This window comes from Nymphalis io, chromosome 4 (assembly GCF_905147045.1).
Source record: "Nymphalis io chromosome 4, ilAglIoxx1.1, whole genome shotgun sequence".
Lineage (NCBI taxonomy): Eukaryota > Metazoa > Arthropoda > Insecta > Lepidoptera > Nymphalidae > Nymphalis > Nymphalis io.
Genome location: NC_065891.1, coordinates 4,517,160 through 4,545,123, shown reverse-complemented (window position 1 = coordinate 4,545,123; position 27,964 = coordinate 4,517,160). Strand labels below are relative to the sequence as shown.

Here is a 27,964-nt window from a genome sequence, read left to right as displayed (position 1 = left end):
ATTCGCCGCCCTGACAACCGCTGACAACTGTTTGTGTGTGATTGGTCGTATCAGAAAAGTGCTCCAATGAAAATTAACCGTAGATAAAAAAGTTACAGAGCCGTCAAATCAAAAATTCGTCAATTCAGAATTCAGATTTCAGTGAACGAGACTCGCTCGAGAAATGAGAATATCGAAAATCTCAATAGGATAATTATTGTTATAATTGTTTCGGCATAAGTCTCTCAATTAAGACTTTACTGTCAACAATTTTCAATAAATTAGGAGTGTAACTTAATGTGCGCTTTATTAGCGCTGTTATAAAAAAGTACGTATATAATATATTACACGACATTAAAGCGATTTGTGCTGGGGTCCAAAAAAAGCTTTCGGCCTCTATATTGAAGTTAGCTTTATTTGTTTTTATTGAGGATATCCGTTATCCGGACTCCTATACGTTTATTATAAAATAGACCGACGAGCACTAGAGTTTACTTTTTGTAATTTAATTATAATCTATCGTGGCAGCGGTCCGGTCTGGGTATGCTAATGTCCTGTTCAATAAATAAGATTGTTTCAGATGGCTCTATACTATCGACGGCTGTTAATAAGTGCCTTATTGGTGCTTACTGTAGCGTCCGTAAATGCTGATAGTGAGGATTCTGATGAAGAAGTTACTATAGAGGTTAGTTATCAATGTTTGACCTATTTACGATCCATATATATTAAACAAAAATTTAAAAGAATTATGAACTTTATCAGGTATAAGTGTCAATTAAAAAAAATATAATAATTTATTAACAATAAAAATATTATATTATTTGATACTACTTAAATTTAATAATGCTCTTTGTCTAGTCATCTCAATGAGTTGTTAAAAAAAAAATTAGTTTATTTAAGCATGATAAATTTAACCTAAATAAATTATCTAAGTGTAACAATCTGATAACAAAGTTTACGGTAGGATTTATTAAGATATTTCTAAATTATATTATACTATATTAAATTTATATCAGCTTTATGATAAAAATATAGACCATATTAATTAGTTTTAATTTCTCAAAACCAGCATAGATGAATTATTCTTTAGGGCGACACCTTCAATGAGATGTTCTCACATCAAGCATGGTGGTTTTTTATTTTGTTTTCCTAAATGATGAGTGCATTAGTGCTTTAGACAATGCAAATACTCTGAAGGTTTCTGAGTTATTTTTTTATGGGTGTAAACTAAATGTGTTTATCTATCCTTTTTTTAAAACCTCAGGAAGCTATTTTCAGTTCAAGTTTATATAATTACTGTTATGTAGCATTGACAAAGTCATTAAAAATTACATTAGAGTCATGTGTAGTCAAAGAACCTTTAAAACCCTATTTCACAGGAGGGATGGTCATATTCCTGCCGTAGGCAATTCTATTAATAAATATAATAGCTAAAAAAAAATAATAATGTCCTCCTAACCCATTTTGGGCACGGCAGCAAACTTTAAGTGAGATTAGCCAACTGTGCAGGATATTATAGTGCACAAGTGTGTGCAAACACAGGTGCACTCTCTTTTCGATAAGTCTTATAATTGATGGCAAACCGTAATACTAAATAAACTTTCAACTTTGCATTGTTGCTGAGAATTTTCGAGAGAAAACCCTATAATTTTATTAACCTGACCTGGTATTTGAACCCAAGACCTCCGGGTCTGCGGCCTTACATTAAGCCACTAGACCAAAGAGGCAGTCAGCCAAAAAATATACAAAGTGTTGTACCCATAAAGTACCAATGTAATTATGTTATCTATTAAAACAAGATTTGTTAAATATATTAGACAGTGGAAGATAATTACCAGAGCCCAAAGATAGACTCTAAGAGCATATACTTGTCAGAACATTTTGATGATGTGACCGCATTCAAGAAGAAATGGATCCAGTCAGAAGCCAAGAAGCAGGGTGTAGATGAAAACATTGCCAAGTATGATGGCAAATGGGAGGTGAGAATCACATTGATTGCATATATTTGTGCAATTTAAATTTGTCAAATTTCAAAGTTAGCAAAGAAATAAGCTGACCCGCAGACTTCAGAATTTAAATGTCTTTTATATTATATATATATAATATAAATCAAATAATTTTAATCTTAATTTGCAAATACAGGTACAATCACCCTCAAGACGCATTTTGAAAAATGATCTTGGTTTAGTTCTAATGACGGAAGCGAAGCATGCAGCTATATCGGCATTACTCGATAGACCGTTTGAGTTCAAAGACAAACCTTTGATAGTTCAGTATGAAGTAACGATGCAGGTGAGATAAATTTTCATTAAGAATTTGTTTATTTTTCAATCAACTATATGTATTCGTAACAAATTTCGCGCGCATCTATTATTAAAAATTGATAATTAGTTTCTTATATACAGTTTCTAAAGAAATAACTGTTGCAATGTTTTATAGCTTGCATGAATTCTTCTAATTTTAAATAATATAAACATTAATATTCAAATAGTTTTTGTGATAATTATTAGAAATTGATGACAGTTCGTTAAGTAGATTAAAATTACATATTTTAAAATTAAAATTAAAATTGTAAGAGGATTTCTTTAATTATGTTTTAATAACTAACTAAGCTTAACTTATGTCATTTTATATAATAAGGCTGTCCTTTACTGGAGTTAGATTTTAGTTTTTCATGGTTAAAAAATCCATGTCCAATCCATCCATCCAAAACAAATATCTAAGTATTTTTTTAAATATTTATCTTTCAAAAATATCTTATATTCTATGATTACAATCTCTATAACTGCAAATATTTAATAGCTAATCCTTATAGATATAAATAAATTCAACTTTTTCCTTTAATACATTAACAAATATATTAAATTGACCAAACAATTCCAAGTGTGATATCTTAACAAACTAATTACGAAAAATATTTGTACTTAAAGAACCTTCCAGTGTTATGTAATACATAATAAATAGTATTAAATACTGACTATAAATATGAAAAAAAAACTGACCATCGACAAAGAGATTTGAACATAAAATAAGGTTTTATACAAATGAGTTTGTATACTAAGAGAATAAGATGATCGTGAACTTGATTGAGAATTCTTAATTTGTTTAACGTATCGTTCAGCGCGCCTCGTTCTATTATATTTGTAATATATGCATCTAATCCCTTTTAAAAATGTAGGAAGACAAACGGACCAACTCATCGTAAGTGACCAATGCCCGTACACAACACGGGTTCTAATATGTTAGGGACATATACTTAGATGTCTGTTAATAATAATAATAAAATCATTTATTTCGACCAACAAGGAATATTAATACAAAGCAATAAATAGTAAAAAGACAAAAATTACTCTAACAAAATTTTACAGATTTTACATATTATAAATTAGATTAAATTAAATTATACTAATTCATGCTTCAAACCGAAACAACGCTTCTACCGCTGAATATCAATACTTAGTATTGTTGTGTTCCGGTTTGAAGGGTGAGTGAGCCAGTGTAACTACAGGCACAAGGGACATAACATCTTCGTCCCCAAGGTGTCACATTGGAGACGTAAGGAATGGTTAGTATTTCTTACATCGTAAATGTCTATGGGCGGTGGTGACCATTTAACATCAGGTGGCCCATTTGTCCGTCCGACATATTACTGGTGGTAGGGCTTTGTGCAAGCTCGTCTGGGTAGGTACCACCCACTCATCAGATATTCTACCGCAAAACAGCAATACTTGATATTGTTGTGTTCCGGTTTGAAGGGTGAGTGAGCCAGTGTAATTACAGGCACAAGGGACATAAAATCTTAGTTCCCAAGGTTGGTGGCGCATTGGATATGTAAGCGATGGTTGACATTTCTTACAATGCTAATGTCTAAGAGCGTTGGTGACCACTTACCATCAGGTGGCCCATATGCTCGTCCGCCTTCCTATTCTATAAAAAAAAAAAAAAAAATAAAAAAAAATAGTTCCTGAACTGACTCATCAAGCTTAATTTCGATAAGATCTCAATGTATGGGTAATAATTTCCGTTTTCTTTCGTCCTATCAGTAGCAATCATGAATATTGTAATAATATTATTGTTACGGTTTTCACAAGCATGCTGTATTTTATTGTTTAAAAAAATGGCGTCATTTAGTCAAGTTATATATTTATAATATATTTTTTTAACTACAACAAGAATATCGCTCTGTGTATATGTATTATCAAAATAAAACCGCATTAAAATTTTAATTCTATTTGTAGGTGTGATATGCAAACTATAACCTTAATTTAGATATTCTTGTTTATATTTTAAATTTACGAATTTATAAATAATTATGACACTAGTAAAATAAATATATTTGCCATTAGAAGTCCTTGAAGGTCTATTACAGGAAGCAAATAAAAAAAAAGCTTGAGCGTTCTTCACCTTATACATACAGGAACAGCCTGTTAATATCCCAACGCTGGGCTAAGGCCTCCTCTCTCTTTTAAGGAGAAGGTTTGGAGCTTATTCTACCAGGCGCCTCCAATGCGGGTTGGTAAAATAAACATGTGGCAGAATTTAAATTAAATTAGACACGTGCAGGTTTCCTCACGATGTTTTCCTTCACCGTCAAACACGAGATGAATTATAAACACAAATTAAGCTCATGAAAATTCAGTGGTGCTCGCTCGGGTTTGAACCCACGATCATCGGTTAAGATTCACGCGTTCTAACCACTAGGCCATCTCTGCTTTTCACCTTATACATAGACATCTGTTATATGCTGGAAACAAAAGATTCTCTTGATTACACAAAATATAATCTTAAAAATGATCACCTAACTTACCTCAAACGTAAAATATTTAAATTCACAAATAGTATGAGTGTTTTTCTAAGGCACGTCTAAAGCCGATAAGCCAATTAGTCGTTCGTTTGAAACATGAGATCAAACTAAACTAGCTCTTAGACGAATATACAGACATTTTAATTCAATACATTAAATGGCTCTGTATTCTTATTTAAAATGTATCCGATTAAATGAAATATTTCGGGTATTTTTTATACGATCAATAAGCAAAGTGAACGATTGATTAACATGATGAACATGTGGTTTAGTTGTGGTTTTAATTCCGAATGAAAAACATCGTTAGGTAACTTGCAAGGGTCGGTTTATGCTGTATTATGTCTCCGCCCGCGAGTGGTGGTAGGTACCCTATGTTCCTTACTGAACCTCTGTCAATAATATTCAAAATATTCATGTTGATCGGTCGAGTATTTAAGAGGTGAAAGCGTAACAAACAAACTCCCTTTCGCATTCTATCTATAAACTAAGTAAGGATTGTACTTTTAAAATTGCATAACGTCATCGGAAAAGCAAGCGTCTAAGACACAGACTCGACCTAGTTCCGGCGCTTGTACCCATAATTATTCCATTTAGTGTATCCATAAGTTAAGGACACTAAATCAGAAATGTATTTTCTATTTTTATTTTGTGTGCAATAAAGTATTTCATTTAATTTCGTGTAAGTACATTCACTAGCCGAGATGGTCTAGTGGTAAGAGCGCGTGAATCTTAACCGGTGATCGTGGCTTCAAACCGGGCAAGACCCACTGAATTTTCACGTGCTTAATTTGTGATTATAATTGATTTCGTGCTTGACAGTGACGGAAAACATCGTGGGGAAACCTGCATGTGTCTAATTTCACTGACATTCTGCCACATGTGTATTCCACCAACCCGCATTGGAGTAGCGTGGTAGAATAAGCTTCGAAACCTTCTCCTCAAAAAGGGAGAGGAGGCCTTAGCACATCAGTGGGACATTCACAGGCTTTTACTGTACTTCACTAAGCAGCGATGTAGTACTAGAATAAACACCCAGCCGTTTAAAGGAGACATTTGTCCAACTTTGGAACATTTAGTCCTGTTTTTTTTTAATGTGAATTAACAAAACATTTTGGTTTGCAAAAATATTCAAAAGGAAACGTTTACGTTTTCTTTAACAAACAAGAATTGGCTTTAATCCAATATTAGAGCAGGATGAGCTTTATGATCTTTGTGTAAAGTTATTATTAGTTTCTGCGTGTTAATGTACTTTCATATAAAATGCGTATTATAACTTTGTCGAGGTCGTAGTAGCGTCTTATAAGTAATAAAAATAAATGTAAATTTAAGTTTAAACAAGTTCGCAGCAATTATCAAAACAGATTGTATAAAACAAAAAGAAATTACCTCTCCGCAATAGCTGATTGTTATTGCGTAAAAACGCTTAATTAGAAGTTTTTATTTTTACAGGCATACGAGTACACGACAAAATTGACGCCATTTTAGTATTTGTTATTTAAGGAATTAAACTTTTTACATCTGAAAGATAATTTGTCCTTTATGTGTTATGTGCACAAATAAAGCTAATTTCGGCTAAAACTATTGAATTGTATTGTTTTTTTTTAAATTAATTTTTCTCATTATATATTTTTTTATGTTATCAGTAGGCGGACGTGCAATAGGTCCATCTGATGTTAAGTGGTCACCACCGCCCATGGACATTTTCGATGTAAGAAATATTAACCATTCCTTACATCGCTAATGCGCCACCAACCTTTTGAACGAAGATGTTATGTCCCTTCTTCCTGTAGTTTCACTGGCTCACTCATCCTTCAAACCGAGACGCAACAATAATAAGTATTGCTGTTAAGCGGTAGAATACCTGATAAGTGGATGATGCCTACCCAGACGAGCTTGCACAAAAGTCTACTACCTAGAAAATATTAATATATATACTGGTGGTAGGGCTTTGTGCAAGCTCGTCTGGGTAGGTACCACCCACTCATCAGATATTCTACCGCAAAACAGCAATACTTGATATTGTTGTGTTCCGGTTTGAAGGGTGAGTGAGCCAGTGTAATTACAGGCACAAGGGACATAAAATCTTAGTTCCCAAGGTTGGTGGCGCATTGGATATGTAAGCGTTGGTTGACATTTCTTACAATGCTAATGTCTAAGAGCGTTGGTGACCACTTACCATCAGGTGGCCCATATGCTCGTCCGCCTTCCTATTCTATAAAAAAAAAAAAAATTATTTATTCTTATTATCATTTGATTTTTTATTGCAATATTATCAATTTCTAATTATGTTGCAATTTAAAAATACATAATTTAGAGCATTATTGTTGTTATATCATACTATTTGTTCCACTCACCAGGAGGGTCAGAACTGCGGCGGGGCGTACATAAAGCTGCTCTCTCGTGGTATGAACACCAAGGCGGACCTGCGACAGTTCCACGACCAGACGCCGTACACTATCATGTTCGGACCGGACAAGTGTGGCAACGACAATAAACTGCACTTCATCTTCAGACACGTGAACCCGAAAAACGGTACCATCGAGGAGAAGCACAGCAAGAAGCCAACGTTAGTATCGCTGTCGAATTACAATAATGCAATTTCTAATAGACTTCTATAAGGTGTATGATATGCTTACATTTCACATAATCTGAGATGGTGGCGACCTAACGGTAAATGGTCACCATCGCCACCATAGAAATATACATTGGCGATGGAAAAAGCCGAGATGGCCCTGTGGTAAGAACGCGTGAATCTTAAGCGATGATCGTGGGTTCAAACCCGGGCAAGCACCACTGAATTTTCATGTGCTTAATTTGTGATTATAATTCATCTCGTGCTTTACGGTGAAGGAAAACATCGTGAGGAAACCTGCATGTGTCTAATTTCATTGAAATTCTGCCACATGTGTATTCTACCAACCCGCATTGGAGCAGCGTGGTGGAATAAGCTCCAAACCTTCTCCTCAAAAAGAGGAGAGGAGGCCTTTAGCCCAGCAGTGGGATATCCACAGGCTGTTACGGATGGAAAAAATATTAAGCATTCATTATATCGCCAATGTGCCACCAATCTTGGGAAATAAGATTTTGTGTCCTTTGTGCCCGTAGTTAAATTGACTCGCATACCCTTCAAACTGTAACACAATAATATGTATTGCTGTTTGGCGGTAGAATATGAGATGAATACTTGGTACCAGCCTAGTCGGGTGCACAAAGCCCTACCGCCAATCAAGTCGCGCAAAGCTTTATCTCAAGGCTTTATATAAATGACGCTGGCGTTATGTTGTATGAATGAAAACAGTGTGTGATTCGCCTACCGGCTGCTCATGGAATTGCTTCCGTGCCACAGTTATTGTGTACGTCATGTAACTATTATTATATTATATTGTATACTTTATGGCAGGCGAGATGGCCTAGTGGTAAGAACGCGTGAATCTTAAGCGATGATCGTGGGTTCAAACCCGGGCAAGCACCACTGAATTTTCATGTGCTTAATTTGTGTTTATAATTCATCTCGTGCTTAACGGTGAAGGAAAACATCGTGAGGAAACCTGCATGTGTCTAATTTCATTGAAATTCTGCCACATGTGTATTCCACCAACCCGCATTGGAGCAGCGTGGTGGAATAAGCTCCAAGCCTTCTCCTCAAAAGGGAGAGGAGGCCTTAGCCCAGCAGTGGGACATTAACAGGCTGTTACTGTTTACTGTTATGTAACTATAAGTATCATAAACTCTGCAGCTGTTTTTTATAGATAATTAGAGCCGGTTGGCGTGGTTGGTAGAACACTTGCCTTTCACGCCGAAGGTTGTGGGTTCGATTCCCACCCAGGACAGACATTTGTGTGCATGAACATGTCTGTTTGTCCTGAGTCTGAGTGTAATTATCTATATAAGTATGTATTTACAAAAGAAAAGTAGTGTATGTAGTATATCAGTTGTCTGGTTTCCATAGCACAAGCTTTGTACAAGCTTAGTTTGGGATCAGATGGCCGTGTGTGAAAAATGTCCCAGGATATTATTATTATTATTAATTAATTCATGAAAAACACGACATACATATCTACCCAATATATTTTTAACATATATAATCTAAATCTGATGTATAGCATTAAAATTAATGATTTTTTAAATTCGCGTGAATCGATAAAAAGTCAATTAGTATTTATCTCGAAATTTTGGATTTCTTGTATAAAGATTATTGAGTTAAAACTTTTAATACATAAAGCAATATAATTCCTGTAGAGAGGTTTTTATAATGAAAGTGTTTTATTCGACTAACAATACCGCGAATATTGAAAAAAACAATGTGAATTTGTAATATTCTTTTAGAAAATAGGTTTATAATAGTAAGAGCCTGTGAATGTCCCACTGCTGGGCTAAGGCCTCATCTCCCTTTTTTTTTAGGAGACGGTTTGGAGCTTATTCCACGACACTGCTCCAATGCGGATTGGTGGAATATACATGTGACATAATTTCAGTGAAATTAGACACATGCAAGCTTCCCCACGATATTTTCCATCACCGTAAAGCACAAGATGAATTATAAGAATATAATATTTTTTATAATTTTGGCTTATAATAGTTAGGCCTTTCCGGTTTGTGAAACATAATAATAAAAAAATGGTTATCTTCAGTCAACGTCTAGACGACATCTACAAAGACAAGGAGCCACATCTGTACACCTTGATCGTCCGGCCCGACAACACATTCACCATCCTGGTCGACAACAAAGAGGCCAACGCTGGCTCTCTGCTGGAGGACTTCACTCCGCCCGTCAACCCGCCGGAGGAGATCGATGACCCTGATGACAAGAAGCCCGAGGACTGGGATGAGAGGGAGAAGGTTGGTAACTTTAGGATCTATTGATTAAGTTTTAAGTATATTTCTTATTTCATTCAATATGATAATAATCTGAATGAATTTTTTGCAGCAGCAACAATTTAAAAACATTTATTAAAATTTACAAAAATTTTTATTTCTGCGACTTCTACGGGTTGCTCACCGCTCAATATTTTTTAATATATTTTGATATTTTTTCAATAGACTAACGCGGCGTGCTTTAAATAAAAAAAATATAACTGAAATATGTGTCGTCAGATCGTGGACCCGACGGCGACGAAGCCCGCCGACTGGGACGAGGACGCGCCGGCGCAGATCGTGGACCCCAACGCCGTCAAGCCCGACAATTGGCTCGAAGACGAACCAGAGATGATTCCCGGTATTTATTACACTGATTGTATCGCTTTTATTTCACTTCGTCCATAGAGACACATGTCCTTTGAGATGTAACTGCAAGGACTCGCTCTTTTTTCAAATAAGAACATAACACAACGTATTGATGCGGTATAGGTTTTGGCGGTTATCCACTGGCTTCGATCGCGGGAGACAATACAATCTATAGATTAATCGTAATAGAAGATATCGATTCATCGATATAAACGTAGCACAGCAAAGCAATAAATAGGATTTTTAAAAATAAAATTGATGTAATCGCTCGACAGACCCCGACGCCAAGAAGCCGTCGGACTGGGACGAGGAGATGGACGGCGAGTGGGAGGCGCCGCTCGTGGACAACCCGGCGTGCGCCGCCGCGGCCGGCTGCGGGCCCTGGAGCGCGCCCAGCGTGCCCAACCCGCACTACAAGGTACTGCACCGCACGGCTGGCTAGGCATGTGTGTAACCAACGTACTCAACGTGCGCTCGTGGCAGGGCCCGTGGCGCGCGCCGCTGGTGTCGAACCCCAACTACCGCGGTCGCTGGAGCCCGCGCCGCATACGCAACCCGCACTACTTCCGCGACGACACGCCCTTCCGGATGACGCCCGTCGTGAGTATACCTAATTGTATCTAGTATTCCAAATGAAATAATAAAAAAGGCCTCTTATTAACTCTAAATGGAATTTTCTTAAGTTTACGAACTGTATTTTAGCCTGTAGCTTATCGCTTGTTGAACGAGCGCTGAGGATCGTATAATGTACTACTGTAACTACGTAATAGTAACGATTTGGAACGTTTCGACTCGAAATTCGGGTAGATGAAAGTATTTAATATTAATATTTTTTCTATATAATATTTCTTTAATATTCATTTATAATTATCTTTTTAAACAAATTCTCTAATGGCAATTACTCATTATTAGCATGCCGTGGGCTTCGAGCTGTGGTCCATGTCACCGATGCTGTTGTTCGACAATATCATCATCACCGACGACGAACGAGTAGCCGAGGAATGGGCCAAGCAGAGCTATGCTATCAAACGGGCTAAGCTCACTAGTGACTCGGTAAGATTATAATTAATCACCTACCAGTAAACGACTTTGCACGCGTGAAATTTAAACAAAAAAAAAAACAAATATACGAGTCGATACTGGACAATAGCTAAGCTATATATATATATATATATATATATATATAGCTATATTTATGACGGTTAGAAAATATCTACTACATACTTATTACAAGTCTACTATGTTTTAGTTTTTATGATTAATGATATACTGGAAAATTTACTGTCGTTTCTTCAATGTAAATTTGAAAATGCTTCTCCTCTGAAAATTCTACTAGAAATAATTGTAATGATAAAAAAGGATAAAAGTTAATCGTGAAAACGAATGAATGAATGCACCACTACACGAGCGCCGCGAGGTGGCGGGTCGCGAGTGTAGCGCGCGCGTGGCGCTGTGTGCAGCGCACGTGGTGGGGCCGCGCGCTGCGCGCCACGTCGCACCGGCCCGGCCTGTGGGCGCTGTACGCGCTGTACTGCGCGCTGCCCGTGGCGTGCTACGTGCTGTACCTGCGGCGACGCGCGCAGGTCACGGGGCTCTCATACGCTCCCCCTATGCTGTCGGGCTAGGTTCCAGACTTGTCGTCGATCGGACAGGGCTGCCAACAGAGCCGACATATTTTATCCGATATAAAATGGGACACTGAAACTAAACAGCTGTCGACTGTTAAGAAATAATCTGTGGCAAATAACTTATTATTTTTTGTTTAACAGTACACTGACTTTTCTAAAATACGAAAAAAACACTTAATTTTTTTTTATTTGTATCGACTAGTCTAGTATTAGTGAACCTATAAATCTCGCAGTCTACATTTAATATTTTTTTGTATCCAATGATACAAAGCAAACTTCTTTACTAACTGGATTCATAAGACAAATAAATTAAGTTTCTGTATTTGGCAGCCCTACGATTGATACTCGTTGAGATAATAGTGTGGTTCAAATGCACACGTCTATTTATTTGCTAGTTATACAGTAGTAGTAAAATTTTTAGTTTGGCTAGAACTTGTGACGGAACTTCACTCAGTTTAGGTTTTCGAATAGCAATATCGCTTAATTTGCTCGGTATATTCGGAAACATTTCAGATAAGTTAACACATGAACTGAACACAGTTATTTCTTCATATATTTTCTCATTCATATACAATGCAAGAGCGGCACAATGCGAACGAACCAAGTGTGGACGGTCCCTATAGTCACTTCTTTGATGTGGTAACTAAAATCCGACACTGACTGCCTCGTTGGTCTAGTGGCTTGATGTAAGGCTGCAGACCCGGAGGTCCTGGGTTCGATTGGGGCTTTTTATGGCTTTTTCTGTCAGAAAATTCTCAGTAGCACCCCGGAGTCTGGAAGTTGGAAGTGTGTACAGTCCCGTGCCTCGGAAAGCACGTAAAGACGTTGGTCCCGCGCCTGAACTCTTTCCGGTCGCGGTAGCCGTACCATCGGATTATGAGAGTTAGGGAATAGAGAGTGCACCTGTGTATGCGCACACACTTGTGCACTATAATATCTCTTGCGTAGTTGGCTAATCTCTCTTGAGATTGGCCGCCGTGGCCGAAATCGGTCTAGATGACATTATTATTATAAAATCCGACAAGTAAACGGAAATATATATATTTGCCATTTGTGTAAATGAAACAAATAACACTAAGTAATGTACCGCCATTTAATGCGTTTTTGAAGTTTGTACACAATAATGCGTAGAACACTAAGGTTCCCCAGGGGCAGCGAAGAAAAGCGCTTACTTTCCTATATCCGCTATTCCCAATATATTTTTTTGTAATAGGAAGCCATAACCATCCACCATTTCAAGAGCGAAAATACTTCGTTTAATGTATTTTCCCATTGTTTGATACATAGGTCCTATAACATCTCTTTCCAAGTTTATTAGTTGTTAGTGGCTGCCGTGGCTAAAATTCGATCAGAAAACTTCGTAATTTTATATTTTAAATATTTTTTGTGGTATATGAGAAGCTATGATGTACAGTATACGCTACGGGTGTGGTATGTGTGTGTGAATAGTGCTAGCAGTAGGCTATTGTGCAGGAGTCGCTGGTGGAGCGCGTGCTGAAGTACTCGGGTGAGAACCCCTGGGTATACGGCGTGGTCATCGTCGGCAGCTTCATTCTTGTCGGTTTCGTCGCCTACATGTGCTGCATGCCTAAGACTGTGAGTATTGTATTTTAAATTGTACAATAACAGCCTGTGAATGTCGCACTGCTGGGCTAAGGCCTCCTCTCCTTTTTTTGAGGAGAAGGTTTGGAGCTTATTCCACCACGCTGCTCCAAGAATACACATGTGGCAGAATTTCAATGAAATTTGACACATGCAGGTTTTCTCACGATGTTTTCCTTCACCGTAAAGCACAAGATGAATTATAAACAAAAATTAAGCACATGAAAATTCAGTGGTGCTTGCCCGGGTTTGAACCCACGATCATCGGTTAAGATTCAAGCGTTCTAACCACTGGGCCATCTCGGCTTTTTTTATTTTGTTTTAAATTGTATTGTACTGAAATTGATTCGATACTATTGGTCGAGGTCTCGAATAATATATGGCATTCATTACGTATTGCAAAACTTCAACCAGAAAAACATTCTAATTATGAATTTAAATTTTTGTCAGTATTATTTATATTGTATATAAAGTTATATAGATTATAGATACAAATGCATCTTATTTAGTAAAAGCGTTACTGGATTTATTGTAACGAATTTAAGAAAATATCATAATTGATGAGTAATTCACGCATTGAATAATAAGTACTGTGTGTGTAATCCAATGTGTGTGACACTGTACATACAGTTTAGTAGTTATATAGCAGAATATGTGTTATCTATTATATGTAGAAGTATTTTTATAATATATTTAAAATGTTTTTAACATAAATAAACACACTAAATTCGGCCAATTAATCAAACCTCATTTCTACTATAGGATACAGATTCGATTACCAAGAAGACAGACGCAGTCGTAGATGACGATCCGCAGCAGTCTGAGGGTGAAGTCGAGGTTGAGGGGGAGTCGCAGGAGGGTGAAGCGGAAGCGGAAGGAGAAGGGGAAATTGCAGACAGGCGGAGCAAGACAGGCTTAGAGGGACATGAGAATAAAGAGGTTAGCAATCTATAGCCAAGGGATTTTATAGATGATAATTCATTGATTGATTCAATATTATGATTCTCTTTTATTATTATTGATAATAATTTTAGTAAGTAAAGGGTATTCTAGTGGTATAAATTGTCCGCAAAATCAACTTACAACAAATCTTATCTTCCTACGCGGATGCAATCAACGGTAATAAATGTATATTTATTTATTTAATTATTATAATATCAACACCAACAATAAGTACACTAACAAATACAATTGAGACTTTAAACATGATGTTATACAAATCAAGTGTCTCCTAAATTATAGGTGTTGCAAAATATATCAACATTTCGTGGTAACAAAAAAATAATAATTTTAAAAATCAAAATATTTGTTACAAATAGAAAAGACATTAACAATTAAATGATTATAAAATTATCACTTGATTGGTATAAAATAAATAAAATATAAATATCTGAGGACATTTAAAATTTTTGAATATTAATTATTTGATTAAAAGCAAACAAAAGTAAGAGGTACATTTATACAAATAGATCCATAATAAAATATTTTTGCTTCAGACAACTCCACATGTAGACACAGAGGGCGCCGGTGATGGCCAAAGGAAAAGAAAGCCTCGCAAGGAGTAAGTGGAGAAGGTGTGAGATAGATATAATTAATTACTGTTAGTTAGAGCGAGACAACTGAATGTGTATGAGCGAAGGATAGATACAATCTTCTTATTTACTCTTCCTTACCACCATGTATTCTTGTATCCTGTTAGTTAAATAGTAAATTTATTCATACATTAACATATGCTTTGGCCTTTTTTGTTTTCCGCCAATATTATCTTAAAATTGTTTTGTTAAATAAAAGTTGATTGCACTGGATAATTGTTCTAAGGCATTTTTATAAATATAATGTACCATATTTGTTCACACTAGCTTCACATTTATTCACCAAAGATATATTTGGAGTTCTAACTCGCCGCTCGAACAAAAAACTTTGCAGTTTTCGTTTGTTTTTATTCTTTAAGATTTATGAATATATTATAATAATTTATTGTAATAAACTCTCGTATGTTGTTAGATATTTTTGGTCTTTCGCAATTCCTGAAGCATTTGTATGTATTTAAATATTCTAGTATAGTATGTGTGGGACATATATAATATATAATTGAATAAAGTAGATGTACTGTTTCAATTTAATTTGTATCAATGCAAACAAACATTAAATTAAAAATTAAAAAAACATTTTTTTTTTCTTTTAATCAATAATAAAAAAAAATATAAGTTTTAATTAAAACTTTTAAATCAGTGCTCTTAAGAATACGATTATTTAAAAGAATATTTTTAATTGTAGTTGCGAAAAATAGACTTTATATTAATGGTAATGATTATTTTTTGTATTGTCTTGAATGAAACTTCAAAAAACGCTATAATTCAATTCCATACGAAAAATAAATTATGTTAACATAAATAATCAAGTCCGCAAAAAGATTTGTTTACAATTGTTACAAATTATTATGAAACAATTATAGGTATATTTGTGAGTTTAATAACTAGTAACTATTATTTATTATATAGAAGCACTTTATCATAAAACATAATATGTATCTTTAATAAATTGTACTAATTCGGTCTCTCTCATGCTTATATATCAACTGTCGGTACTAAATATTTTTGTTAAAAATAAATTTTTTCCATTTTTATATCAGTATTCAAAAATAACGTGCAGCAATAACGTTTTTAATAATTAAATTTAACTTCTCGTTTACCAATCTCATTGCCTTGTCTTTGCACTTGTCACCGATGACTTTTTTATATACTTGACATATTACTATGTAATTAAAAATAAGTGTCGCATTTTTTACATTTTAATAACATAAAAAATATAATCTAGATAAAACAGATGACATACAAATATATTTATGATGAAATAGTAAAAAATTTTTTGCCATAGCAATGATACTTTAAACAATATTGGGGTGTGACGTCAGTGTTAGTATTATTATTAGTTGAATTTTAATTATATTGATTTATGATTTCTTTTATTTAAAAGTTATAAATCTCTTACAGTAAAAATTGATTCATTTGTTTATGAGGCTGATGTCATGTTTCCACCCTTTAAGTACTTGAGAGGGCAGATTATGAACTGTAATTTATGTAATAATAAATAAATATTTCTATAACCTGTTTTTCTTATCTCATCGATAGCTTAGTCCCATGTAAAAGATAGGTATATAAATAAAACTAACTATATTAATACATATAGTTTGTTTAATGTATAATTATTTATAAGGTATAATAAATCGTAGCAGGGAAATTAGTTAGTGCATCTGGCAACATTTTATTATCACTAAATCTCGACTACGAAGAGTAACGAATGACATTGACATTAATTATTATACAAGCCGGTGTCCGTCCGTGTACACAAATCACTAGAACCTGTATCGCCGCGATGTTATTTCTAACAGTTTTTTTTATTTTGTTGTCCCTTTGCAAAAGTGAAAGACCTAACATCGTATTCATTATAGCTGACGATTTGGTAAGTACCCTCATAATATATTATCTATATAATTTATTATTATATTATAAAAAATGTACAAAAATATATTATTTAATTGACCATAAAAAGATTCAATGTTTAAGGGAAATCCTATTTTTAAATGAGAACCTACTAATAAAATACTGCAGTTTTTCATTGATATTATTAATAATACATGCACTTAAGTCCCGATAAACTGGTATCCAATAGTAACTATGTTTCGAGATAACGGTAAATTTAGAATAACACGCGTACTGATTACGCGATGAACTCGGTTAGCGCCGGTATGGAATTTAAAATATTTGATGCATATTTAAATAAAAAACTTCATTTTCATATAAATATTTATATCGAAATGTTGTTAATAATAATTCATTTAGTATCGGTTTTCAGGAAAACCCATACCGACAAGGGTCTGAGTACATTTAAACTGAATATTACTATTCAAAATTAATGCTATTAAAAATTCTAACATGATAAGGATACCTTATCCTTAGTTAATGCAAACACAAAAAGAGGTAATTTGCGCTCAATTTCAAAATAAATAGTTTTATAGAGACAGACTCACAGGCAACATTAACATACAATAATTATTATATCCTTCATAAATATTAACTATCTCTTTGAAATTTAAGACCAATAACAGTTTATTCAGAATAAACAGTTTTTTTTTTTTTTGGAATTGCCTTTTTGCTGTTGGTCCAAATGGCCTTACCAGCGTCACCGGGAACTAAATAGTAATTAAAATATATATAATGGAACCAACAATTTTCTTAAATACATACACAATAGCTCATTCTCTTATTATCCACTTGAAAAGTTTTACCGTCACTTGTGACGTAATTTAACTCCTTGAACAGTTTAATATCATCAAACTTTATTATTATTCTAACATATTTTATGGGTTTTGTCAAACGATTTTTTAAACACGTTACTCGTACATGACGGATTCAAACGTCAACGTTAAAAACTAACGTAAAAAAAATCGTGTAGTAAGTATACCTCTCGTTAAAAAATACCCGTATGGGGGGCGGCTAGCTTAGGATTATGGAAAGCCCAGACTCTAAAGCAACCAAGGTACCAAATCCGCCACTGTTGATGTAGGTTGTATGGTGCTTATTGGAAGTAAATCTGTTTTCAATGCTATTATGTAAGAACTCACTTAATTGATCACCCGTGAAATGTTGACAACCGATTTATGGTGATATACTATTTTGAATGTCGAGATGGCCTAGTGGCCTTTAAGACATTAACAGGCTGTTACTGGTTACTGGCTTTAAATACAAAATATAACTAAAATATGTGTCGTCAGATATATGTTACTGTAATGTTACTATTTTGATGCATGTATTCTTGAAATGTATTGATTGTTTTGATTATAATGGTCAATGTAGCATATCACTTTCTAACAATTCACGACCGTTTTCTGCGGTGAGGTCGAACCTCGAGTTTGTTCTTACAAAATAGCACTACTGAACGGGCATTATAGGACATATAATACGTCCTATGCCTATGTCCGTTAATAAGTGACATTATTTGAAATAAAGTAGGTATAGCGAAGTGGTCGAAAAAAAAATTGTCCATGAGCTTTTGGAGCGAACACTGTCAAAACTATGTAATATAAAATAAGTGCAACATTTATTTATATTAGGGAAAACATTCTTATATCAAGATATAAAAATATGCTTTAGGGATGGAATGACGTTGGTTTTCACGGACTGAATCAAATACCAACTCCGAATATGGACGCGTTGGCTTCGTCCGGCATCATATTGCACAACTACTACGTGACCCCCATATGCACGCCGTCCAGATCTGCGATGATGACCGGCAAATATCCCATACATACTGGTATAATATGTCTACTTATAGTAGATTCATTAATACGAACACATATTAATTTTCGAGATTTTTTTTTTTTTTATATGCCCCGGGATGGCAAATGACTCTACTCCACCTGATGGTAAGTGGTAGTAGAGTCCAAACGCGACGACGGCCAGTACAGTCGGGAAAAAAGGCCAAACATGTTTTATATAAAGGTGAACCTCGCCAGAAACCTATTTGGTACCTCGAAGTTTTTTTATTTTAGCTCGTAGTGGTACAGTAGGCCTTACATTATAAATTAATTTTACAGTATCAGCTTTCAAACTTAAAAATTGGACTAGCTGATGTGCATATGTGCATGTTATATATGCGAAAGCGAGTTTGTTGATTTGCTTGTTACGCTTTTACGTGTTAACTATACTCAATCGATCATTATGCATTTTGCATACACATTGTCAAGTATACAAAAATTACACACGTTTCTATTTTAAATAATGAAAAGTTTGTTATGATTATTTAACCACATTCTTATAAGTAGCTATATAAATAGATATTTACTTTCGTTTGCGATATCTTCAATTGCGTTGTCCACTGGCTCATTAGTCGTTCATACCGGAGCAAAAATATTGTTGTTTGAATTCAACTTAGACGCCTTAGAGCCATCAGTATTAACTCAATACTATTTATACTCATTGAATAAATTTATTAATATTGATATTGGTTTTTCTTTTTTTTTATTTAAAAGGTATGCAACACACTGTCATATTTGGCGCTGAACCGAGAGGGTTACCGTTGTCTGAGAAAATTTTACCGCAATATCTCAAAGACTTAGGCTATAAAACCCACCTGGTAGGTAAATGGCACCTCGGTTCTTATAAGAGAGAATACCTGCCGATGAACAGAGGGTTAGTAATTTAGTCAATATATTAAGGTTCGTTTCCTTTGGTACAAGTGATTTCTATCTTGGCAACTATTTGAAAATTTTCAGAATGCTATCAAGTTTTCTTTTTATATTGAACGATAATAGCAATAAAAAAGACAGAAGCTTGTGCACTATGCATGCCTCATGCAAGCAAGGACAATATTTTCGTTGTTCTTTGAAAATGAATTGTCATGATAAATTAATTTTCACTAGGAATATGTCAAACCAATTAAACTAGGAAATTGTCTATGGTTTCATTTCAATGTCTTTAATTAGTTTGACGCCTGAAAGCTATATGTGAGTAGGATCTATGCCAGATGACTGTATCATAATTAACACGTAATTAGTAAACTGTTAAATAAACAAGACAAAGGATATATGATAATAATAATAATACAAATTACATTACTTTTAGATTTGACAGCCACGTCGGATTTTGGTCAGGAAAGATAGATATGTACGATCATACAAATCAAGAAAAAAATTACTGGGGATTTGATTTCAGAAGAGGTAATGATTCAAAATTAATTGATTGATGAATGTTTGATCAATTTTTATTCTTATTTATGAACATAAAAGTAAGACATTATATAAGTATTCGATTTTGTTTCAGGTTTTACAATTGCTCATGATTTATTCGGACACTATGCAACTGATATATACACAAATGAAGCTGTTAAGGTTCACTATACTTTATATTCAATTACAAATTTCTTAATCATTGCGTTACCACACAAACTGATGACGATGACTCCAGAACCTAAAATTCTGTTTGATGTCTCTTATTCATTTTTCCATTCAAATTAAATTATCTGACAAGCAATTGCAAAAAATGAAAATCAAGAAATTTATTATATATATGCCAACGTCTATGGTCTAGTGGCTTGATGTAAGGCCGCAGACCCGGAGGTCCTGAGTTCAATTCCCAGGTCGGACCAATAATAAGTTATTAGGTTTTTCTGTCAGAAAATTCTCAGCCCGTCTAGAAATTGGAAATGTGTACACTCCCATGCCTTGGAAAGCACGTAAAGCCGTTGGTCCTGCGCCTGAACTCTTTCCGGTCGTGTCGGATTGCCGTGCCATCGGATTATGAGAGTTAGAAAATAGAGAGTGCACCTGTGTTTGCGCACACACTTATGCACTATAATATCTCCTGCGTAGTTGGCTAATCTCTCTTGAGATTGCCCGCCGTGGCTGAAATCGGTCTGAAGGAAGAAGTTCGTAGTGTAAACCTAACCCTATTATTATTACATGTAGATACATTTTATTTATAGTAGTGACATAGGTACGATATCTGCAAATATGTAATAAAATGATTGAAATAATCGTAAAACATTACATGAGTTTATTCGACTTTCTAGGTTATTAATTCTCACAACAAGAGCGAACCACTGTTTCTGATGGTATCTCATTCGGCTGTGCACAGCGGCAACCCCAGCGAGCCGTTAAGAGCACCTGAAGTGTTGCTGTCCAACTTTACACATATAAAAGACTTTCAAAGACAAAAATTTGCAGGTAAGTACGGGAGTTTTGTCTCCGTCCCTAGTTTTGCTTCTGCTATCACTTCGCTCCGAGTTCGTTAGGTGAGTGAGCGTTGAGTGTTGCCTCAACAATAAAATGTTTTGTATCAATACTTTAAAATTTCTATGCAAATCTGCCTTTTGCGACCGATATTATAAAAAAATACCTGAACATGGTTCAAATTCTCTATGATTAAATTTTTAATTTACGCAAATGATCAATAAAATAAAAATGCTTACCATTTCTGTTTTTTGAAACTCGTAATAGTTTTTAAATCTTGTAAAAACGAAAGGCTGAATACAAAGGTCAAGTTTATTTAAGCGTGTTAATGTTTGTACATTTAAAATTGCTTAAAACGACCTTAAATTCCCAAAAAAGTAATTATTATTGAATGTAGTTAAATACATTTTTAGCGTTCTACGTTCAGCAGGTATGTTTTTATACGTATGTTTATCCACTCTCGAAAAAGGCTGGACCGATTTGTGTGAAGTCTTAAAGCTGTATTAATTTAAGGTAAATATCGTGGTCCCATATATTTTCCTTTATCATAGTATATGTACAAAGATTTAGGCATAAATAAGTTTTTTTTTATCGAAACGGTTCACTAGTTTTTTTTTAAAGTTATAAATTACTCAAATTCTACCACGCTGCAATATTATCCTATATAAAATTAAATTACATTTATTTTAAGCGATTTCTTCAAATACAAACAGTACCATCGTATATCATATCCGCTTTGTAATTTGGCCCAGTACTTCTGGATAATATTGCATGACGTTTGAAATAGCGCATAAGAAAAAAAGAGGTGTAAGGTAAGATGTATTAGCACTGGATATGACCTGAAAAATCGCTTATTAGTTGTTTGTTTAACACTGATCGTTTTGAAATGCTTATAAAGTAAAATTTACTAATCCCATTAATTATGTAAAGGGACCATTACTTTTAGACATACAACAAAAGATTCAAATAAACTGACGAGAAAGAGCAAGCGTGGATCCAGGATGTACTCCACGTACTAGTAAGATATATTCGATAGATCATCATGGTGGTAAATCTCTTAAGTATTTACTTGGTTCCAAGCCACAAATTTCAATACCGGCAAATGTTTTCTAATAAAATGTTACAGAACTTTGATTGTATTACGTGTAAAAAGGCTCTTAAAAACAAAAGGACCTTTAAAACAAAAAACCGACATAAAAATTACTTTAAATACATTTAAAATATTATAATTAAAATCAATGGTGCAATATACTCTGTAAACTTATGTACTATGTGCCTAAAAAAGGTTTTATTAATAATTTATCGGATCAATTCGAAATTATTTACTTATTTTTGCAGCTGTATTAACGAAGTTAGATGAATCAGTGGGTGAAGTAGTGGAGGCGCTGCAGTCTCGAGGGCTCTTGGAGAACAGTGTTATAATCTTCACCACTGATAACGGAGGACCGGCAGAAGGATTCAATGATAACAGAGCGTCGAACTATCCATTGAGGGGTGTAGGTAATTTGTATAAAATATATAGGATACATTTTTTTATATTCTTGAAGGGTGAATTTTAAATTTACTAGGAATGTCGAAGAATGTCTATTTTCCTAGTTTAAACATATTATTAAAGCATGTAACCTAAATGAGAACTTTTTGTAGATTGCTGTATAACAAATGCCTGCTATAATTCAGGTGTTCTTTTTTTTTAAATCTTATACTTATGATAGTTGGCAGAAAATTAGATTTTTTTTATTGTATAAAAATACAATTAAAAATGCTTTTGTACAGTATGCACATTATTTATTATTTTCTTTTAATCAACTTTGTTTTTATCTCATTGAGAACGAATATTTAATTAAACTCGAATGACTTTAATTTTGACAAAAAACAGTATTTGTTTTAACAAAGATACATTATAGTTGTAAATAATGTTAGTGTCATAAATATACAATATACATGTTACATATGTGGTACTTGTGACAAATATAATAACCAAAAATGTTTGCATATTACTTTAAGGTAAAAAATACACTATGGGAAGGAGGCGTTAGGGGTGCCGGTTTTCTATGGAGTCCTCTAATTGAGAAAAAGTCTCGTATTGCCAAACAAATGTTTCATTTAGTTGACTGGCTACCAACGTTGTTGAACGTTGCGGGAATGAATGTCAGGTTATTATTTTTAAATTATTAGCGATTATTTTTATATTTTTTTAATATTTTATTGTATGAAATATAATAAGTATTTTGCAATTAAGCGTAATCTTAATTACTAATATTATTTTTCTGGAAAGGTACATTAAACTATGTTTAATAAGTTGCAGCGAACAAAAATACATATAATATCTAAAGATTGACTCGTATTTTATTTATTATATATCTTCCAGCTCACTCCAAGGTTTAGACGGAATAGATCAATGGGAATCATTATCAAAAGATCTAAAGTCGGAAAGGGTCTCCATTCTCCACAATATCGATGACACCTACGGAAGTGCCGCAATTACAGTTGACAAGTGGAAATTACATAAGGGTAATTAATATACATATAATTAACGCATTGGCGAATGTATTGTTATAATTATAAGTTTTTCTTGTTTCTTTACCAAATCACTATAAACGTAGTAATTAATACCTTTTGAGGTTCCCGGCATAAACACTACTCGCACGTAGCCTTGTGGCGTATTGTCAAAACTAATCATATTAAAATGACCATAGCTAATTCACTCCTTTTTAGTGATAACTACGTAACTATTAACTGCATCCAGACAATTATCTTAAAAACAATATAACTATAATAATATTTGTATTAGTAAATCCGTAACTGTTTTTATATACAACTTATTACAGAACTGTTGATGTGAATGATTGAACTTTTTTTTTCTTGGACCAAGTACACATTTTTACCAAGAACCAGACATTCTTCGATCGGAAGTAAAAGCCGCCATTATGCAGCTAAAGAAGGGGAAAGCCACAGGAAGAAGAGATGCTATACCGATCGAAACTATAAGATCCTTAGGCGACATAGGTGTCAATATCTTCCACAACATATGCAACAAGATATGGCATTCAGGAACATGGCCAACAGAATGGTCTCACACGGTTTTCATTCCTTTGCACAAGAAGGGTTCAACTAAGAAGTGTAGCAACTACCGCCTTATAGCCCTCATGCTAGTAAAATCCTGCTACACATACTCAATGAACGACTGAAGAACTTTCTGTCCAAGGAAATTGCACCAGAACAAGCCAGTTTTATAAAAGGAAGTGGTACACGTGAGCAGATCCTCATTGTTCGCCAGATAATAGAGAAGGCACGAGAGTTTAACAAGCCTACTAATATTTGCTTTGTTGACTTCTCAAATGCATTTGACTCAGTAAAATGGCCCAAACTGTGGAGGGTGTTACTGGACATGGGTACACCGAAACACTTAATTCATCTTTTTAGGCGTCTTTTGAGGCGTCGACGGATGATGTTTTATCTGAAGACTTTCATCCCAGCGATGGAGTCCGCCAAGGATGCATAATATCATCGCTCTTGTTCAATGCTTAAACAGAACTGGTAATGCGCATTGCGCTTGAGAACTGGAGTGACGATGTTGCAGTTGGTGGGTGCAAGATTACAAATTTGCGCTATGCCGAAGACACGACCCTGTTTGCGCCTAACGCAGTTCATATGGAAGAATTGCTTCTTAAAATGGAGCGCGTATGCCAAGAATTCGGATTAAAGCTTAACCGCAGTAAGACGGAGATGATGATTGTAGACCGGGCGAAAAACAACTCGCCCAAGATCACTCAGATTGCGAACTGTGAGGACGTCCAATCCTATATATATCTGGGACCTTTAATATCTAATTAAAGCGGATGCATAGATGAGGTCAATCGACATGTGACAATTACGAGAACTGCAATAGAGAGGCTGAAGAAAATATGGAGGAACAGAAACATTACCAAAGCAACCAAGATCCGGCTCGTACAAACGCTTGTTTTCCCCATATTTCTATACGCTGCGGAGACGTGGACTTTGTGGCAGGTTGATAAAAAGAATATCGATACTCTGGAGATGTGGTGCTGGAGAGGAATGCTAAGAGTTTCGTGGACCGAAATTCGCACCAATATCTCCATTCTTCAAGAACTCTGCATCAAACAGCGTCTTTCGGCGCTGGTTCGAAAGCGCATACTAACTTTTTTGGACACGTCTCCCGGCAAGGAAATAACTCCATAGAGCGCCTTGTCATTCAAGGCAAGGTGGATGGCACCAGACCACGTGGAAGGACGCTCATGCGATGGATCGACCAAATAAAATCAACTGTTGGCGGTTCTTTGCATGAATGCACGAGGCTTACCACTAACAGGGACATATGGCAAAGGCTCGTGAGGCGAATAACCTCTGCGCCGAATAATTCATAATACTTCATTGCGACCACGACCGCTCTGACAAGAGTAATTTATTTTTGGATGTCACGTCATAAAATATTTCTTAATAATAATTATAATACGTTTTCAAGATATATTTACAATAAGATACATTTCAAGATATAGATAATAATCCTGTGTTTATAAAACGAAGATAATCTAATCTAAATAGACATTCACATTACTAGGAGAGCTATAATACCTTTTAGCTGAGATCTCTGTTAAATTTCAATTTGAATCCTAGGTACTAACTACAACGGCGCTTGGGACGGCTGGTACGGACCGAGGGGACGCGAGGGGGACTACGCCTCACGCGCCGTGCAGGACGCGCGCGCCGCACGTGCTCTTAACGAACTTGGACTGATGCCCGACCTCGACACCATATTAAAACTGAGGTACCTACTCTGAAGTTCTTTTGACCCACTTTCAGAAACAAGTTTTAGAAACTGCGCCTTGTTATATTGCATGACTGCGTGCCGTATACGATACGGCCGAAGTGATAACAGGCGCAAGGCCAACAAAAAGAGTGAAGTTACTTGCTAGTGTAACCCTGCCTAAAAAAATCTTGTCCCAACAAATCTTATTTGGCCTACGCGGTATTCGCTCCCGGGACCATATGATTGTCATAAGTATAAATTAGCTAATCTAGTAGCAGAGTAGTAGCCTTTTACTTTTATAATTTCAATGATCAAGTGTAGACAGACGCGTAATATCAGATGTCCTCTTTTTAAATTATTATATTATTTCTCGCACCTTATAAATATATCCGTATGTAGGATATCAGTTTATTATTGTTGCTAATAAACATACTCAAGAAAATTGCATAAAAAAACTTGACTACAAACAAAAGTACCGAAGTTTGGATGCTAGTGCACACAAGAATTAAGAAGATGAGCTTATTTTTTTATGATCTCAAAAAATCATATTTAAAATATGAAAAACACTGTTTTTTTTACGATATCTCAATAAATTATTATTTTACAATTATTTAAAATTACGAGTTCTTAAATTCTTTTCTGGAGCGACCGATCGACGCGTGATATCACATCGCCCAACGTCGCTCGCTCGCCCATACAATTTCGCCTGTATTTTCGCGTTATTCTTGTTTTTTTTTTTTATATTCCGGTTAGTATAAAAAACTTTCATATATTTATTATACACTACCATAGCATACTAATTCAACAAATTGAACTCAAGAAAAATACTTTTTCTATATATCATCAACAAAAACAAGTAGATATTTTCGTGATGAGCATTTTAATGTAAGTACCTTAGTAGTAAAATTTGTCGTATTTATAAGTTTGTAGTTTGAGGACCGAAGGACCATTTAATTTTTACAATTAATTATGAATTCATTTCTGCAGATATCGTATATTTTAAATATGATTTTTTGAGATCATAAAAAAAATAAGCTCATCTTCCTAATTATACGAGAGCGCCTAAATTGATTTATTTATAAAAAAATATGATATAATCATATTTTTTTCACACATGTTATTATAATCATTTAAAAATTATTTTAATACAAAAAAATAACCTTTTTTCAATTTACATCTTCCTAATTGAAAAATATATCAAGGGTAATATAATAATGACTTTTAGTGTTAATGTGTAATATTTATTTATTACAAATGAAAAAAAAAATATTTTCTTACATTCAATTTACAATTTGCAGAGAAGAAGCAACCGTGAAATGCGACACCAGTCGGCACATAGCCTGTAATCCCTTGAAATCTCCTTGTTTATTCAACATCGAAGAAGATCCATGTGAAATGAGGAATCTTGCCGATGCGTAAGCTAATAACATTTTTAATAACAACATAGTTTATTTAATTTTAATTTTAAATTTCTGTAGACTATCTTTATATCTTAGAAGCCTGAAGAGCCTTTGGGCCTTCAAAGTAGTATGGATAAACGATCCACTGTCGTCTTACTAGGACCGCTGGATTTTAGTAGGTAATCTAGCGCTCGGTAAGGAGTCCTATTTACCATGTGTACAAAACAAACAGACGCTAAAAATAATAATAGCAATAACCACTCATAGACGCTCCACAATTCTAGCATCAAACCTAACAACACTATCCGCCTATTATTAAGCTGAGTAATTGGCAGTTAAAAAAATAGTAACATTGCGTACGTTGAAAAGTGTTTCATAATAATTAATTCTTATTCGTCGTAATATGTAATGCGAAAGGTCTCAATCTATTTACGTAAACGTTTTATAAAATTTTCAGGGAACCGACAATTTTAAGAAGCATGCTAGAAGAATTAGAGAAAATGAACAAAACAGCGATCCCACCAAACAATAAGCCTTTAGATCCTCACGGAGATCCCAAATTTTGGGGTCGGATTATAACGAATTTCGGAGACTACGAAAATTTAAACGCAAACACTCTGTGTTAACTATTTAAATGATTTTACCCAAAATATTATTTAATATTGCATATTTTCTGTATTTATATCGATCAAATCCTATGCTCTATAACCTCCTTTTTTACATTTATTATCTACTTTTTTAAAAAGATTTTGTATGATTATCACATTTAGACAAGCCTCGTATATCTCTTCATACTCTATACATGTATTTAATACTTTTACTTTTATCCGG

At 34.5% G+C, this 27,964-nt stretch overlaps 3 protein-coding genes across 7 annotated transcripts in view; 2 read left to right on the top strand and 1 right to left on the bottom strand.

Moving 5' to 3' along the window:
- LOC126781671 (alkylated DNA repair protein alkB homolog 8) overlaps positions 1-27,964 on the bottom strand; it is a 104,369-nt gene that overhangs the window by 48,815 nt on the left and 27,590 nt on the right. The gene's annotated exons all lie outside the window — the stretch shown is intronic.
- LOC126781673 (calnexin-like) lies at positions 122-16,347 on the top strand. Of its 4 annotated transcripts, none has more exons than XM_050506633.1 (13): positions 124-307; positions 560-664; positions 1,797-1,958; positions 2,122-2,271; positions 7,141-7,349; positions 9,415-9,622; positions 9,878-9,998; positions 10,282-10,424; positions 10,490-10,606; positions 10,919-11,059; positions 13,108-13,230; positions 13,999-14,175; positions 14,733-16,347. In XM_050506633.1, the coding sequence occupies exons 2-13, from the start codon at positions 560-562 to the stop codon at positions 14,799-14,801; spliced, it is 1,725 nt and encodes a 574-aa protein (XP_050362590.1). In that variant the 5' UTR covers positions 124-307; the 3' UTR covers positions 14,802-16,347. The 4 variants fall into 4 exon arrangements, with proteins under 4 accessions (XP_050362593.1, XP_050362590.1, XP_050362591.1 ...); XM_050506634.1 differs by having other exon boundaries at positions 550-664; XM_050506635.1 differs by having other exon boundaries at positions 125-268.
- On the top strand, positions 16,544-27,788 carry LOC126781680 (arylsulfatase I). Of its 2 annotated transcripts, XM_050506646.1 has the most exons (12): positions 16,544-16,698; positions 18,390-18,549; positions 19,268-19,427; positions 19,860-19,954; positions 20,058-20,125; positions 20,806-20,959; positions 22,304-22,461; positions 22,970-23,118; positions 23,334-23,476; positions 25,601-25,751; positions 27,032-27,148; positions 27,591-27,788. In XM_050506646.1, the coding sequence occupies exons 1-12, from the start codon at positions 16,612-16,614 to the stop codon at positions 27,757-27,759; spliced, it is 1,611 nt and encodes a 536-aa protein (XP_050362603.1). In that variant the 5' UTR covers positions 16,544-16,611; the 3' UTR covers positions 27,760-27,788. The 2 variants fall into 2 exon arrangements, with proteins under 2 accessions (XP_050362603.1, XP_050362604.1); XM_050506647.1 differs by lacking the exon at positions 18,390-18,549 and having other exon boundaries at positions 16,573-16,698.

Bases quoted from the DNA above. Each gene is read 5' to 3' on its own strand.
- LOC126781680 (XM_050506646.1), top strand. From the start codon at position 16,612: ATGTTATTTCTAACAGTTTTTTTTATTTTGTTGTCCCTTTGCAAAAGT. The intron at 18,550-19,267 runs GTATAATATGTC...TTTATTTAAAAG, and splicing joins CAAATATCCCATACATACTG to GTATGCAACACACTGTCATA. The intron at 20,960-22,303 runs GTAAGTACGGGA...TTATTTTTGCAG, and splicing joins TCAAAGACAAAAATTTGCAG to CTGTATTAACGAAGTTAGAT.
- LOC126781673 (XM_050506633.1), top strand. From the start codon at position 560: ATGGCTCTATACTATCGACGGCTGTTAATAAGTGCCTTATTGGTGCTT. The intron at 9,999-10,281 runs GTATTTATTACA...ATCGCTCGACAG, and splicing joins CGAACCAGAGATGATTCCCG to ACCCCGACGCCAAGAAGCCG. The intron at 10,425-10,489 runs GTACTGCACCGC...CGCTCGTGGCAG, and splicing joins TGCCCAACCCGCACTACAAG to GGCCCGTGGCGCGCGCCGCT.